Below are 17,216 nucleotides of genomic sequence, written 5' to 3'. Positions count from 1 at the left end.
AGTAGTGTTCCATCTAGTGCTCATTCTCCTGCAGACTTGTGTTTCCATACACGGCTGAGTCAGAGCTCTGTGGATTTTGGTGTATGGACACCTTTTTCTGTTCCAATTTACAGAAGTTGAAGGTCCCCAAATTTCACCTGAACCTGAAAAGTCAAATCAATACACAGCCAAAGTTGCCAAATTTTGCTCGGTTTTGGGCCAATCCACGAATTCTTTCACCAGCTTCCTCTCGCTTTCAAGTTCACGACTCAACGTACTTCCACCCCTGCCTACAGTACACTCCTCCCCCTTCCTGGTCTTTATGGGTATGTCTACACTGCAATTAAAAACCCGCGGCTGGCCCGTGCCAGCTGACTCAGGCTTAGGGGCTGTTTAATTGCAACAAAGACTTTCCAGTTCGAGCCCAGGCTGTAGGACCCTGCGAGGCAGGAAGGCCCCCAAGCTCAGACTGCAGCCTGAGCCCAAATGTCTACACTACAATTGAACAGCTACTCAGCCCAAACTCCACGAGCCCAAGCCAGGCCAGCTGCGGGTTTTCAATCGCAGTGTAGACACATCCTCAGATGCTCCCAAGCACCCCGCCTGGTATCCTCTCACTATCTGCTTAAGAACTTCTTTCCACACTACCATTAATGACTGGAATACTCCCCTCCTTGTGCCTCCAGGGACCTGCTTCATACCCCTCTGCAAACCACAGATGTTTCATGAAACCTTTCAACACCCTCCTTGTTTTGTGCCTGGACCATCCTCCAGTACGTTGGGCACAGCACAGAATGATATTGCGTGTGCCTGAATTACAGAGCAAGCTGCTTGGAACAGGGTGTGCGTCTTTTCTTTAGGTCTGCACAGTGCCAAGCATAAAGCTGGTGCTCTCCATGAAATAATAACCTGCAAATGGAAGCCTGTATCCTGTGTGCTTTTGCAAATCAAACAAGGCACACATAAGCACTTTGCAGCAAATTGGTTACTAAAAATTAAAATCAGCTTCACAATGGGAGCTATTCTGTAGCCCAGTGGGCTAGCTTGCCTTTATTATATTCACTGCTTTGTATTATATTCAGCAGTAATGCAAGAAACGTACAGACCTGTATCCTGTAAGACATTAACTTCAGCAAGTTAGCATAAGGCTTGAGGCCTATGATCTTTGAACAGATAAATTTTGCATTGATCAATGGCCCAACAGAAAAAAACCCAAATATTTGGGGAGCTGAGAGTTTAAGGGGAAGTTCTGACCACAGGTACATGAGTCAACCACAAAAGTGTCCTGGCAACGAACTGACACACACAACAGGTACACACCACACATCTAAGGCTAGCCTGCTTGCTTACATACCTTTTCTTATAAGTTTCTCATTTTCTTATGGGTTCGATTATTTGTTTTATTATAATAGATTTATAGGTCTATAAGTGAGTATATTTTGGCTGTAACTCAAGGGACCCACAAGCCACATCCTGTATGTTGAGCTAAGTCAAAATTAGCATATATATGTTTGGGGCCTTTCACCTAGATACATGGTGATGAGCTAAAGCATAAGGTCCATATATGGCTGTGACCTTAACATAGAAGACACGTTGAAGTAGGTTGGCATAGGGGGCTTCCTAAGTGTACACCCTTTTAAACGTAACAGGTACACTGCAACTTGGGAAGAACCGAAATAACCAGTTAGGAAAGAAATAACAAAATGCGATACCTAACCACAAGAGGCCATGGTAACAAATTGACATCACTGATATACTAATCTATAGAAAAGACACTCCAATATTAGTAAGGTGAGGAAATACAAATAAGGAAAGGGGGGGGGGGGAATCCCCTACTGAATATGCATCCAACATAACAGTGTCAGCATAACATATTATAAAAGTGGCTTCCCAGCCTAGGGGCGGTAGGAGAGAGAGAGATGTAGCCCTTGGGAGGTGCCAGAGTGATGGCCACTGGTGATGATGGGGAAGGTGATGGTGATGAGGAAGACAATGACTAACATTTCAGGTTGTTCTACAAGGGATAGTGTGAGCAGATGGGTGTGCAGAGGTACATCCTGTAGTATCTCTACCTACCTTACTGAGTTGGGGTGTTTGTGACTGTGCTAAATGTATTAATAAACTAAACTTGTAAATATAAAAAAAGGGTTCCTATACTGCAAGTGTTGCACCTGTGCACATCGGGGTTCCCAACTATATAATAATTTAAACAATACTGGGCCTGATCTTGGGACAGGAACCTGTCATCCCTCAAAGTGATAACTGGGGATTCTTAAGTAATCAATATAGTTAATACACAATCTAAAGGTTGGGCAACAGTTCCCACTAGCAAAATTAGTCCCCTGAAAGCAAAAGGTAGATCAACTGCTCAGAAATCAGGTCCCAACCCCGCCCCCCATTGGAAGCTTTGTCTTAGTGAAGACATCTAGTGGTTAGAGCAGGGAGCTAGCAGGCAGGATTCCTTGTGCAGTGCTTTGAAAATAGGAAGTGCTGAGTAGCCATACTGCCAGCTGCTTCACTGACTTACTGTAGGACTATGGGTAAGTCACTTATTCGCTGTGCAGTTCCTCCATTTATTTGCCAAGGGGGGGGTATATTTGTGGCCCCCACATAACATGATGGCCCCCTTGGCTCCTTCAGGCAATGCTTTGGGATAGATACTGCCAGGGAAAGCTAGAGTGACCAGACAGCAAGTGTGAAAAATCAGGACGTGGTGGGGGGTAATAGGAGCCTATATAAGAAAAAGACCCAAAAATTGGGACTGTCCCTATAAAATCGGGATATCTGGTCACCCTAGGGAAAGCTTCTAAGTTGCTGTGGAGACAAGGGTCTGTGGGAGTCCGGAAGGGTAGTACAGAGGTATGGGGACTTGTGTGGACATCCATGGGCTGTGCAGATCTCAGAACTCCCGGCTGTCAGGGCTGAACCTCTTGTTCATTCCACAGCTGGAGGAAACTCCAGCCCTCCCTAACGGAATAATCAAGTGGGAACTCTGCAAAGCAAACTTCAGGAACTCTCTTGCCTCCTGCAGACTTTTTCTGCATAAGTTAATAAGCTAGACCTAAATATTAGTGCGCTTCAGAAGTAAAGGGAGTAACTGTCTGGTGTTTACTTTCACCATTTGCCATCCTAACTTATGTTTTCTTGCAGTGCTCAGATAATACCTGCTGCAGAAGAGACTCCAACCTGCCACCATTAAACCTCTTTGAACTCAGCTCTCCAACCAGAAATTCAAAAATCCTGAAGGTTCAGCATAAATTTCACCTGACTCTGCATTTGCTATCAGCCACAGGAGCCCAGGTAAAAAGCTAACAGTTATATAGCACCCTTTATCAGCATGGATGTCAAAGCATCTAGCATCAGAGAGGTAGCCATGTTAGTCTGGTTCTGTAAAAGCAGCAAAGAATCCTGTGGCACCTTATAGACTAACAGACGTTTTGCAGCATGAGCTTTCGTGGGTGAATGCCCACTTCGTCGGATGCAAGAGTCCCTCTTGCATCCGACGAAGTGGGCATTCACCCATGAAAGCTCATGCTGCAAAACGTCTGTTAGTCTATAAGGTGCCACAGGATTCTTTAAAGCATCTAGCAAAATATACAGGAATCTCTCCACCCCACTGAAAAACTGCCACCAGTGGGTGAAATATGGCGACTGTTTCCCAGAGCACACACGGATTGTGGCAGGAAATGAAGACACTGCCTGGGTAATTTGCGGCAGGCAAAATCTAAATTATCCAAACTGGGGCAATGGGATCTTTAATAGATAAGAGAGGGCAAGGTTTTGATTCTACTTATTATGTAACAGGCTGGGATACATCTCCCCTCCCCCATCCCAAGATTTAAAGCCAAGCGCTGCAGCCAGCCGAGTAGTTCCGACAGCCCGGCATGAGCAATACGTTTTGGGGCCTCTGTACATTCCTTCAGTCTCCTTTGGTTTACTCAGATCTGTGATGGTTTCCTAACTGAGAAAGGGCAATTTACCTTGTGGAGCCAGTGTAGGTTCATTTGCTGTCCCACTGCGATGTGACATAGTGCTAAAATCTGAAAAGACAATCGAAAGAGAAGCCAGTCAGAGATGAGAACGGACGAGCGATACACGTTCATTCAGCATGTGGAGAAAACGCACCTTCCATAAGAGATTGCTTAACGGCGTGGAAGAAAAGCAGTTATAGGATGGGGTTGGCAGGAAGGTTTAAGACAGTGGCAACTGTACAGAAGAGTCCTCTCCATAGAAATAATCTAATAAATGGACTTTTATCCCCTTTAAGAGGGAAACTACTATTGTGTTACTGCCCAGGACCACGGAGCTGGCACAAGCCACTACCTACACTGCGTCAGGCAAGAATTTGCTGCCCGCTCAAGCATCAGCTTCAAGATACTGGCCACGGCAGCCCTGCAGTGAAGCCCATTTTGCACATGACTGAGGGACCCAAGCCTGGTGCTGTAAGAGCAGATAGGACTGAAACCATCGTGAATATGAGACACCCGAGAAATCTATTTCTCAGGAGGCCAGTTGCAGCGCGAATACGTGCGCTGCAATTTCAGCAAGTGACACAGCCAGCAGCACGGATGGTGGAACCTCACAGCTGTCATCCCAAGCTGAAATTTTTGCATTTACTCCGGGCTGCTTAAGGGTGAAAGCACGTGAGAAACACACTGTACAGAACTAAGCCATTCCCGACAGTAAGATTTCATAAACCCCTTTGCACAGACATTCATGCTCCGGTTTGCTACACAAGCTTTCATAGAGGGATTTTATCTTACGTACCAATAACGCTGTGATATACAGAAAGCCAGCAGCAGCTGTTGTAAGTATTGGAATGGACCAGTCACTCCAATATCCCATTCGGTTATATAAATACCTGGAAGATAAGTATGAAAACAAAGATTAGGGTGTGATCCAATAGCCCAGCAACGCTGCTCGATTAAACAAGGATTAGAGAGAGGGCCTTTCCCTTCCCACCAAGCAGATCAGAGATGGGAGATGAAACAAACAAGTCATTTGAAAAAAATCCCCAAACCCCAACATTTATGTATTGATTCCTCTTGGGAAACCAGGAGTTAAATGCTGATACTGTGCTATGGGGGAAAATACGCTGGGGTTTGGGTTTAAAAAAATAATTCCATATAAACAACCAAAAGAGAGAGCGTGTGACACAAATATTCCACTGGAACAACAGCTTCAAACCAGTACCTGGCATTCACAGACCAGCCGTTTCACCAATCCAACAATATATAGGTAATATCAGAAGCAAAAGACGGGGAGGAAAAGAAGAGTTAAGCTATCCACAATGGTGCGCTATTCAAGTCCTGAGTTCCTAGCAGAGGGGAAGGTGGTGGTGGTGATAGAAATTGCATCTGATCTACATTTCAGAGACAGACCACAGAAACTGGACGGCATCAACCAGTTCTTCCAAAACCCAGCCTTTTAGGGTATGTCTACACAGCAATTAAATACCTGTAGCTGGCCTGGCTCCTCTGACTTGGGCTAGTGGTGCTTGGGTTGTGAAATTGGGGTGGACGCTGCAAGGAGGGGACCCAGCCTGATCCCGAATGTCAACACAGCCATTTTGCAGACCCTCACCCAAGTCAACTGACCCGGGCCAGCCGCAGGTGTTTAATTGCTGTGTAGACACAGCACGTGCGTGACAATGTAAGGCAAGCATGTCTATCAGGTTAGGTGCATGTTTGCTTAGAGAGAACTTCAAGGGAGTTGGGGAGCCTGTATGGTCTGGTGATTAGAAAAGGGACTGATGCAGGATTCGTGGGTTTTAGTCCCGGCTTGACTACTCCTTTGCTGTGTGACCTTGGGCAAGTGATAATTTCTGTGCATCTTAGCCCTTAACTAAAGTCTTTCCACTAGAAAGGATAATAGTGTTATGGATAAGAAGCGATCAGACCAGATTGCGTGTGGGAGATTTAGTGTTGTGTAAGGTGCCTGACAGAGCCCAGGAGGCTGAATGCTCTATTTATGGGCAGAACCACTTCTGGCACAGGAAGCAGATATATAGGCTTCCCCCACACCATGGGAGTGCCATAACCCTGACCTGGCGAGCCCATCTGGAGGGAAGAAAAAGGAGCTCAGTCCTTATGACCCACTCAGTCCTTTGCCCAGTCTCTGCTGAGCTTGAGATCAAGAGGTTTAATCAAGGTGGTGATTTTTGGAGATGTGGAAAACTGGCCACTAGAAGCTGGAACGAGGCCACCAACCTCACTGCAAGTAGGTCAAACAGCCCACAGAAGGTCCACTACAGAGCTGAGCACTGAACAAGCAAAAAAACCATGTCCCTTAAAATAAGAAAAATACATAAAAACCCTCTTCAAAACAAGGTAATACTCATCATAGTGTATCTGTAGCCTTTGCCCCCACACCTCCCACCTTCTCCCTCTGGTTCCATCTTCAATGCGTCTGTCTATTCAGAGCAGGAGAGATGAGGTGTCAAACTCTTTCTGTGCAAAGAACTGAATTCCACTTTTAAACATTGTGTATTAGCTGCAGCTAATACACAATCTCCCACTGACGTCAATGGGAGACTTGCACAAAGATCAAGGACACATTACAGCTTGTGTTTAGCAAAGAGTTACAGGTCTGTCGCATCTTGCACGCATTTAACATGCGTGATTTCAGCTTTACGCGGTCAGCAAAACCAAAAAAAATGAGAGAGAGAAAAATAACAATTTTAATACTGTAACTGTAGTGCAGGCGATTCCGCCCGCCATTCAACTCAATGTAATTTTGACTATACGCGGTTTTCGCTTTACGTGCTAACCGCGGAACGGAACCCCCGTGTAAGATGAGACTCATCTGTATTTGTTCTACACTTTGTTGTTGCATTCACCATTGTACAGTGAGCAGATACACTCATTTGTAGGACCTCCACAATCTCCTAAGACGCCCACATCCCCATTGTGTCCGAGCGCCTGCCAGCAGGGCATTAACAGACATGACTGACATCTGTCACACGTTGTTCATTGTCTTCCAGGGGAGACTTGTACATGCCATGGAGTGATTTATTTTGGTGGGGGGGGTCATTTTTTTCTAATTTCATTTCTTTTTTTTAGCTGTACACGTTGCTGTATGTGTCCATTGGCAAAGTCCTGCACCACGAGTGGAAGATGGCTGTTTATGATGGTCCTTAGTCCCTGTGGAGTTTGTTCCACAGTCTGAGACTGGCCCCTATGAATGCTCTGCCCCCTGCACAGGTAGAAAGTTCAGGTGAGCCAGAGTAGCGGACCATATTCTTCATCCTGGAGCTATAGGCTCTTGTGGATATGCTGGACCCAGGGCACTGCATGCCTTGAAGACGAGGACTGAGACCTTGAAAATGACTCGCTAGTCCATGAGAAGCCAGTATAGCGAGCAAAGGACAAGTTGGAGGTGCTTGCAGCAGCCTGTGTTGCTGGGGAGATGCGTTGCAGGGTTCTGTTCTAGCTGGAGTTCCCCCAAGCACTGATAGTTTCATACCCAGGATTACTGCACTGCAGTAATCCAAACCACCAGTGACGGAGATGTGAGTAATTAAGCCAGGTCTCCCAGGATGGGGCGGAGCCTCCTGGCCAAACACAGAAGAATCATAGAATCTCAGGGTTGGAAGGGACCTCAGGAGGTCATCTAGTCCAACCCCCTGCTCAAAGCAGAACCAATCCCCAGGCAGTTTTTTACCCCATTTCCCAAAATGGCCCCCTCAAGGATTGAACTCACAACCCTGGGTTTAGCAGGCCAAAGGTAGATGCTTTCTACCTTGCCCCCTCCCCCAAGGTAGAAAGCGTCCCTCGTGGATGCTGTTAGGATAGTTTAGCATCAGTGAGTAATCACTACAAACTGCACTGGCCAATTTGGGCGTGTACCTTCCTCCATAGGGGCTGCACCATGACCACAATCTCTTCCAAGTGCTTTCCTCTATGCACCAGCATCACCCCCATTTTGCTTGGGTTCTGCTTCAGCCAGCTGTTCTTCATCCAGGAGCTGAACTTGTCCAAGCACTGGGCCATCACGACCACCCTTTCTGCCCTTTGTTTTTCTTTCTGCCCCATGTCATCTCTGTTTCGCTCCCTATCCCTGCCTGCCAGGGGCGGCTCTACGTTTTTGGCCGCCCCAAGCAGTCATGCGCGGGAGGCGCCCCGGAGCTGCGGGAGCCGCGGACCTCCCGCGGGCATGACTGCTGCGGACGGTTCATGGGTCTGGCGGCTCCGCTTGAGCTGCCGCAGTCATGCCTGCGGGAGGTCCAGCCGAGCCGCGGGACGAGCGCCCCCTCCGCAGTCATGCCTGCGGCAGGTCCAGTCGTCCCGGGGCTCCGGTGGACCTCCCGCAGGCATGACTGCGGCAGGTCCACCGGCCCAGCCTGCCGCCCCCCCCGGCCGCAGGGGACGCCCCCTAGATTTTGCCGCCCTAGGCACCAGCTTGTTTTGCTGGTGCCTAGAGCCGCCCCTGCTGCCTGCCCACCTTCCCTTTCCTCCCTGCGGCAACTCTAAGTTCCTCCCCACCCCATACCGGGGGGCTATTTCCCCATCCTAACCCACCCCACCCACTAAAATGATCATCCACTAAACTGACATTCAATGAAAAATTTCACTCATTCTCCCAGGTGTTTTTCCCTTTCCTACAGCCTTCCCTCACTCTAGCTTCTCACTTCTCCTTCTACATGTATCGTAGTGTCTCTTTACTTCCGCCTTTCTTGTGAGCCCTTTCCCCGTGTTCCCCACATCTCTTTTCACTATCTCCTGCTCAGCTTTTGATTCCCTTCCCTCCAGTGCAGGGAGATTGGTTCCGTCTTCTTCCGTGCCTGCTTCCCACCCATCTCCGTTGGCAAGGTAGAGATGCTGACGGTGAAAGAGTTAACGATAATAGCTTGAACCAAGTCGACCACAATCAGCGCTGTAAGAGATACCACCCCCTTCTCACGGGACTTCAAATGTCAAATTTGCATTTAAATGGAGAGAGACTTCCCAATAAAACTCTCCCAGACCTAAGCAGGAATTAAAGAGCCTACCGTATTGCCAGTTTTCATGTAAGGATCAGTGAACTCAACGAAACACAAGATGAACTTGGACTCCGTCTCTCTGTCTTGCCAAAAAGACAGTATCCCAGGCTGACAAAAGTTATACAATCTTGGGGTTTTTGTTTGATTTCCAGCGCTAGCTTTTGGAAACGCTTTAGATCACGAAGCGCTGCCAGTAAGATGACTTGAGCATGTGTGTGCTTTCCCCAAAGTGGCTCTTTGCCATCCCCATATCTGACTTGCCTGCCAAAAGCATCAGCAAAAGGCCCCAATCACCCACCTTTCACAGTCCTTGGCCAAGACTAGCTGCAAGGAGAAGAGCAGCTGGCTAAAGCTGAACCCAGGCAAGACCGAGGTGATGCTGACATGCAGAGGGAAGCAGCTGGAAGAACTCAACTTCTCCATAACCTCTTCTGCTACTGAAGATTTCTGGCCTCTAATTGTTAAGCTGGACCCCAGTCTGAGGGTCCTTTTGGAGTCCTCAGTGCTGCTGGATGCCCAAACAGCCACAGCGGCAAGAGATGTCTGTCACAATTCAGGGTGACCATACCTCCCCCTCTGTAGTACAGCAAGCACACCCACACTCAGGCTTCTGGCTTCCCTGGCCATCACCTCTGCTGGGCAGAGACCCTCATCTTTTTTCCTTCCAACCAGGGTATTTCCAGGTTTAACAGTTCCCTGCCTACACTGTGATTCCTCAGCAAGGCAGACTACCTTAAAAGGCCAGGCCTGTGCTTTGCTTTCTCTTCAGAGACTAACAACAAAGTAATGGCCAGGAGTTACAAGTTACCACACCATTCTTTCTAAGCAAACATTTATGTGTAAGCTACAAAGCACTACAGAGGAAACATTCAGAACAATAAAAGAACCTACACTTGTGCTGATAAGCTCACCAGATATCACCCCACCTTCAGCATGGGCTCTGGCAGATGAGATGTCCTTCAAACCACACACAAGAGTTTTCCTGTGGTTTCAAGTTCACGACAACCTTTGCTGAGAACAAAAACGCTCATGGAAAGTGTTTACAGCCTAGGTGGCTTTGATCAGGAGTTCCCAGGAGCAGGTAACCAGGAGACAATGGGGTTCTCTCTCCAGGCCTCCCAAGGGCCTCCAAAGAAATCCACTTCACATGTATTGTCCCAGCCAGTTATTTCAAGTTCCTAACACTTCCCACAAATTGCATTAATCATGTCTCCCTCCTAAAGAATTTCCATGCAATCCCACAATAATACCTAAAACGTTGGATTTTTAATGCTATGAACTCAACTAATTAAACTTAATTCAACAAGATTTAACTTCATTCAGTAAGGTTTGTCCAGAACGTTGTCATGTCTATCACGATGCCCACTTCCATCTGCAAGTGGCCCTATCCTATCTAGCATAGATCTGGTGATCCAGACATCCAGTAACACCAGGCTTCATCACTACAGCCCATTATATCTAGGAAAAAAAAGCTACATCCCCGATGCAGATTTGATGGATACAAAACATGACAGCCTGTCGGCATAGCAGCACAGATCTCCATGAATACATCACTTGGTGCTCCTCTTTGAATACAGGAGTCCAGCTCAATGTTTCTATCCTGATTTCAAGATCCATAAAATAAGGGAATTTGAGCCACACAAACTGAAGTGAGGGGGAAGGGTTCACAGATACTCATGAGCGCCTGAACTGCTGAGCGTCACATGGCTCAGACAGATACTGTTCCGTGTATTTATTGCTTTTGCCATCTACATCCCTTAATTAAAATCCAGGGGGAGTTTATCAGAGGGGTAGCCGCGTTAGTCTGGATCTGTAAAAAGCAACGAAGAGTCCTGTGGCACCTTATAGACTAACAGACGTATTGGAGCATAAGCAGACGTATTGATGTGTCTGACGAAGTGGGTATTCACCCAAGAAAGCTTATGCTCCAATACGTCTGTTAGTCTATAAGGTGCCACAGGACTCTCTGGATTTTAATGAAAGTCTTCACTTGATGTTTAATATTAAAAGTTTAAAACCTATATTACTGTGTTATAAAAAACAGATCCATGTTCCCCAGAATCTAGATGAAATCAGGAATTCAGAATTTATTATATAGATTTAGAGGAGAACAGGATCTAGCCTGCTAGCTCCAAAGGCTCATGTACCCTTCCTTTTTCCATCCGTGGTTTGATTATGCAGATATAACCTCTATGCACCGGTGACTCGAAATAAAATCAGCTGAATATATGCAGCATAGAGAATCACCCCAGGCAATACGTTTAAAACATTTACTTATTTTTGAGGCATGAAGCATAAAAGCTGGGAAGGACATCACATATTCAGGGCTGCCAGCCTTTTAGATAAAGGATGAAAGCCTGCAGCGATATATGTCAAGCTGTGGTTTTGGTTCGTCTCTGTATACTACATTTCAATCCCAAAGGACTCCATAACTCTTGTCAAGTTCAAGGCCCCATCCTGCGAACATCTGCCTACGTGAACCACATTGTCCACATGAATAGCCAGTTTAACTCAGTGGGATTGCTCACCCGGGGAAATCTGTGCAGGGCTGGGCCCTTAATACAATATACAAACTATACACAGGGATTACCACACTGATCTGTGAAGCATTGCTGCCTCTCAGGTGAGCGGTGGCAGCTGATTAGAAGCACCTGGCAATGCGTTTGCAAAAGTCTGGGTCAGGAAATGAAGACTACTCTAACCATTTGAAATTGCAGGTGCAGTTTCAGACAGGCAGAATGCAATAGGGTGTATGTGTGTATAACAATTTGTTTAGGATTATAGTTACACTATTAGTAATTTCTTTTCACACTTTAATTGGGACAGGTTGAAGAGGGCCAGTTTCACTGCCTGTGAGAGAGATGACAGGCACTGCAAACGGCCAGCTGGCCACATCACAGCATCATTTTTTTAAAATCTTCATAACCTTCATGGGGTTAAGGGCCCCAAGCAGGGATCAGGGGCCCATTGTACTTTATGAAGACAGCTTAAAATATATATGGAGATGGAGATATACCTATCTCATAGGACTGGAAGGGTCATCGAAAGGTCATTGAGTCCAGCCCCCTGCCTACACTAGCAGGACCAAGTACTGATTTTGCCCCAGATCCCTAGAATCATAGAATATCAGGGTTGGAAGGGACCTCAGGAGGTCATCTAGTCCAACCCCCTGCTCAAAGCAGGACCAATTCCCAACTAAATCATCCCAGCAGGGCTTTGTCAAGCCTGACCTTAAAAACCTCTAAGGAAGGAGATTCCACCACCTCCCTAGGTAACCCAATCCAGTGCTTTACCACTCTCTGAGTGAAAAACTTTTTCCTAATATCCAACCTAAACCTCCCCCACTGCAACTTGAGACCATTACTCCTTGTTCTGTCATCAGGTACCACTGAGAATAGTCTAGATCCATTCGTTTTGGAACCCCCTTTCAGGTAGTTGAGAGCAGCTATCAAATCCCCCCTCATTCTTTTCTTCTGCAGACTAAACAATCCCAGTTCTGTCAGCCTCTCCTCATAAGTCATGTGCTCCAGCCCCCTAATCATTTCTGTTGCCCTCCGCTGGACTCTTTCCAATTTTCCCACATCCTTGTTTTAGTGTGGGGCCCAAAACCGGACAGTACTCCAGATGAGGCCTCTCCAATGTCGAATAGAGAGGAATGATCACATCCCTCAATCTGCTGGCAATGTCCCTACTTATACAGCCCAAAATGCCATTAGCCTTCTTGGCAACAAGGGCACACTGTTGACTCATAAAAGTGGCCCCCCTCAAGGATTGAACTCACAACCCTGGGTTGAGCAGGTCAATGCTCAAACCACGGAGCTATCCCTCCCACACCTTAAAGAATTTACACTCTAGATTGCAACAGGATGATTTGTGAATGAAAAACAGAGAATGGGGTAACAGCCACTACTTGTCTCACTATTACCAGCTGTTGTTGGCTTGTAGGCACCGTAGCAGAGGCGAAGTTTAAAGAGGACCCTCGTTCATACTGTCTGCATGTCAGTTACCAGTGCAAGTGTCTCTGCCTGTACCACACAGGCGCTTCTGCTTTTCCTACATGCCACTTGGCTGGGCACTTTTTTGATCGCCAGTGCATTTTATTACATTGCAAACAGTTATGCTGCAAAAGCCAGGATGGGCCTGTGTGTAGCCAGTGGAAAGTGACGTTTCCTCCATCCCCAGCATTAGCCTCACAGTAATTAAAGCCTCACACGGAGTTATTATCCTCTTTCCTATTATTTTCATAGAATTTTAGGCTATTTTTAAAACAGTGCTGTTTCCGTACACCACTGATGTCAGGACGTGAATGCATCCCAAAGCAGGTGGCTAATTGGGGTCTGGTACATACCAAGCAACCGGCCCATTTATAACATCAAACCTTGATGCTTGAGTCGCTTAATGCATATACAGAGTCCTGCTATTTCCAGTCCAGTTAGCATCTTCCACAGCTACTCTTATTATATGTGGGAGATTTCTTCCCTATGCCATCCACTCACCCAGGGCTCCTGACCCTCTCACTGGGACCATGGGTTCCATTAACATTAAATTTTAATAAGCAACACCTTCCTCCCATATGATGGGGCATATGGTGACCAAAGCAGCCTTCCCAGGAGCTTTCATAATGGGGCTCCACTTCATACATCAGTTCATTAATTCTCCTACTTGTGAAGCATAGAATGCACACTTTGGATCATCTGTTTTCAGAGAGCCCACAGTCTCCTACCAATGTTGCGACCTGCTCTATATTAAGGCTGAGGTGGATGAGGTGGGACGGCATGGCATCCCTCCAGCATGTGCAAAGCTGTCCATGAGGTCTTCTCCATCCAACCCTTGTTGGATCAAACACGCAAACATGACAAGGTGGGATTCCGGCACATGGAGCCGATGGCCAAGCCACCTGAGACAGCACTGAGTCACTTGGGAAGACACTGCAAGCACTGGAGCGCATTGGAGTGGGTCCAATGCCTGTTACGAGGTGAGACCACCATATGCCTTCAATACGTCATTGCGGTTTCCTGTCAAAAGCATTCAATTGGCGCATTTGCAAAAGAAGGGGGCACACAATCAGAAAAACTGCTTGTCCCATGCTCAACAGAATTGCTGGTTGTGCTCCTCAGTAATACAAACTGTCAGCAGATTAACTCCAGGATAAGTGTACAGTGGCAAGGAGAAGGAAACCATGGACTATGTTTTAGGATTGCATTAGCAGCTGTCTGACACTCAGGTCCCATTAGCGCAGAGGTTGTACTGTGGGACACAGCAGTCTATTACTGATGTCTTCAGATGCTACCAAAAGGATTGAGGCTCCATTGGGCTGAGCGCTGCAAACACACACAGAGACAATCCTTCCCACAGCCCAGATACAGAGACAGATGAAGGGCAGGTATGTCTATCATATCAGCACATGGATATGGGATAAATTGTCGGTTTTCTCAGTTGCAAGTTTTGCTGTTAATTTAAATTAACCCTACTACTAATCCTGATCTACCCTATGAAATATTATCTCTATTTTACTGATGATAATATAGAAACAGAGAGAAAGTAATGCTCCTGATGACAGGAGGAAGCAGTGTCAGTGCTGGGAGTAAGACTCAGGAGTTCCTGGCTCCCAGACCCGTTCAGACTTCTAGACCGGGCCATGCCCACATTTTTCAAACATGGTCCGTGATTTTGGGGTGCTCCAGTTTTTGGTGAGACGAGCGGAGCACCCATAACTAAGTCAACATAACTGTGTGTGCTCGGCATCACAAGTTGGGTACCCAAAACTCCAAGCATCCAAAGTCATCAGCCACTTTTGAACATTTCGGCCTAAGCGCAATGTTCACTTATCTCTCTGCAGGCCTAGCATGAGCTATCTCCATCTGTGATCTAGATTCAAATGAGGTCTTCTTTCCCAGTCCTCCTCTAGGGCTTTTGCTTCATTAAAAAAATAATTCCTTTTGGATTTTATAATGGAATAAGCTAGGAGATTGAACGACATGATGCACTAGCTGGCACCATTACAAACTAGAGAGTGCCATAACTCATACGCTGCTGGCTAGTGTCCAGTACACTTCAGCTGCCAGAAGGCCTGCAGGCAGTGCAAAGCAGCTAGGCACATTCACCCATACAGAGGTGGAGCCACCTGCAGCGGTGACACTCCAGAGGGGTCAGGATCCTTCATTGGGATCTACAGACTAATGCTAGAAGGGAAAATAACGTGCTAGGGAAGCAGTGTTGTCTAATGGTTTGAGCCAGGACTTAAGGGATCTATTCCAAACTCTGCCAATGAGACAATGGGTGAGTTTAGGCAAGTACTTAAGCATTACGCTTCAATTTATCCAGCCGCTTTATAGATGTAATATTGCCTCTCTCATTAGAGTACTTCAAAGGAAACTCAGCAACTGATCTTTGCAGAGCTTTGTTTGGATCACAGAGTTTGGATTTCTCCTGGTTTCTTTCAGAGACCTGGCAAAAATTTCCAGCAGTCCAGGTTTGCTCATCACCTTGGCAACCCTGCTCCACTTTGGTTTCAAATTGTATTGTGAATCTGAAACCAAGTGAGTTGTGTGCAGTTAGGGCTTTGCTGCAAACATTTTACCTGGGCTCTACTCATGTGGCTTCATTGTCTTTAACAGGTCGGCAGATTAAAAAAAAGCTGTAGAAATGTCCAGGATGGCTTTGAAAGAAATCTGAAGTATTCACTTTACATTCCTTTGCTATGACAAGCAAAAGCAGTGCTGAAAGAAGCCCTGGCCAGTTCTTTAAGTGCGTCCACACAGAAAACACTCCCAGGCAGCAAGTCTCAGAACCCAGGTCAGCTGATTGCTGCAGAGCTAAAAATGGCAGCGTAGAGGTTTGGACTCACCAGGGTTCAGAGCTTAGGCTCCAACCAAAGCCCAAATGTCTACACTGCAATTTTTAGTCCCAAAGCATGAGCCCCTTGAGCCAGAGTCAGTTGACGTGGGCTCAGACTCACTGCTGCTTTTTTCATAGGGTGACCTGGGGGGCAGGAGGTGGGGGAAGAGTTGCACTGTGTAGACATACCCAGAGAAACTGGGGTTATGGCATCGGGGCTTACAAGAAAACAGAGAGGAAAAAAAATGTGCGTTTGATATGGGATGACAGAAGAAAAGATATTGGGGATCTTGAGGGGAATTTAAACCCTTGCACTTTTCCCTCAGGTAAAACAAAAATAATAAAAAAAATTAGAACATCAGCCGCACACAGGTATTTGCTGAACATTTGGACCCAGTTAATTTGTATTATTTATATTGTGATAGCACATGGGAGCCTTAGTCACAGACCAGGACCCCATGGGGTGAGGCCCTGTGAAAGTTCAGAACAAACAGATGGTCTTTGCCCCCAAACAGCTCGCAATCTAAGATGAAAGAGAGGCAGATACAGATAGATGGGGGAGCACACAGAAACAACACGTGTCAGCGGGGTAAGTAAGCAACGAGGGGAAACCATGAAGAGGAAAAACACGAGAAGGAAAACGAAGTGCCATGAGTGACATTTCAACAAAACTCCCCAGGTGCCATCATCTAAGACTGAGTTTCTCTTCAGCATTTTAAGTTATTCTCCCCAGCCTGCAACATCAAGTTATTCCAGGACATAAGACATCCCAAATAAACATGTTCCACTCTAAATGTCTATGAGGATGGACAGGCCATGCTCAATAAAACTGTCAAGTGAGCTGACAGGATACAAGCTACCCCCAAACACATCCTCAGGAGCACTATGTTAATCTCACTGCTGAAAACATGAACTTGTTTAGAGACAGCCCTGTCTTGTATTAGTCATTTCTGGCAGAAAAATCGCTACCATCATTACATTTTTTGAACACTCATTCAATAACTTCAGCATCCTAACAGGCAGTTTATTTATGGGATCAACTACCGGTTCCATTTTTAATAGAATTTGCACACTGTCTTTGACAGGAAGATGATTGCTGAAGTGATTTAGCTGACAGTAGCTTGGGCTTTGCTCTAAAGCGTTTTAGAAAATTGCTAAGATATATTGCAAGAAATTCAATTTTATTATAGGTGGGCTGAGTAAAGTTGCCTGAACTTTCCATGAAAAGACCTTCTTTTAGGTGCTTATAACTTGTCAGGTAAAATCTCTGAAAAGTCCAGCCTCAATCACCACGTTCCATCCCCACGCAGAACCTAGTGCTAACCTGACTGTGCAGGTGCCACCCCCACAGAGAAACAGCGCATACTCCTGCCCAGGGCTACAGGGACTCGGAAGAACTTTTACTGTAATGGCTGCCCAG

At 46.4% G+C, this 17,216-nt stretch overlaps 1 protein-coding gene across 5 annotated transcripts in view; it reads right to left on the bottom strand.

Annotated features, from left to right (window-relative positions):
* The window catches only part of GDPD5 (glycerophosphodiester phosphodiesterase domain containing 5), a 318,308-nt gene that overhangs the window by 77,362 nt on the left and 223,730 nt on the right, over positions 1 to 17,216 (bottom strand). For all 5 annotated transcript variants that reach the window (XR_005587466.1, XM_039496991.1, XM_039496989.1 and 2 more), the window contains 2 exons: positions 4,747 to 4,840; positions 3,960 to 4,019 (listed from right to left, as the gene is read on the bottom strand). Coding sequence is in view for 4 of the 5 variants with exons in the window: in XM_039496991.1 (XP_039352925.1) it covers positions 3,960 to 4,019; positions 4,747 to 4,840 (154 nt within the window). In the remaining variant the exon portion in view is untranslated. The remainder of the gene's footprint in view (positions 1 to 3,959; positions 4,020 to 4,746; positions 4,841 to 17,216) is intronic.

This window comes from Mauremys reevesii, linkage group 1, assembly GCF_016161935.1.
Source record: "Mauremys reevesii isolate NIE-2019 linkage group 1, ASM1616193v1, whole genome shotgun sequence".
NCBI lineage: Eukaryota > Metazoa > Chordata > Testudines > Geoemydidae > Mauremys > Mauremys reevesii.
This window is presented reverse-complemented; position numbering and strand designations above follow the sequence as displayed.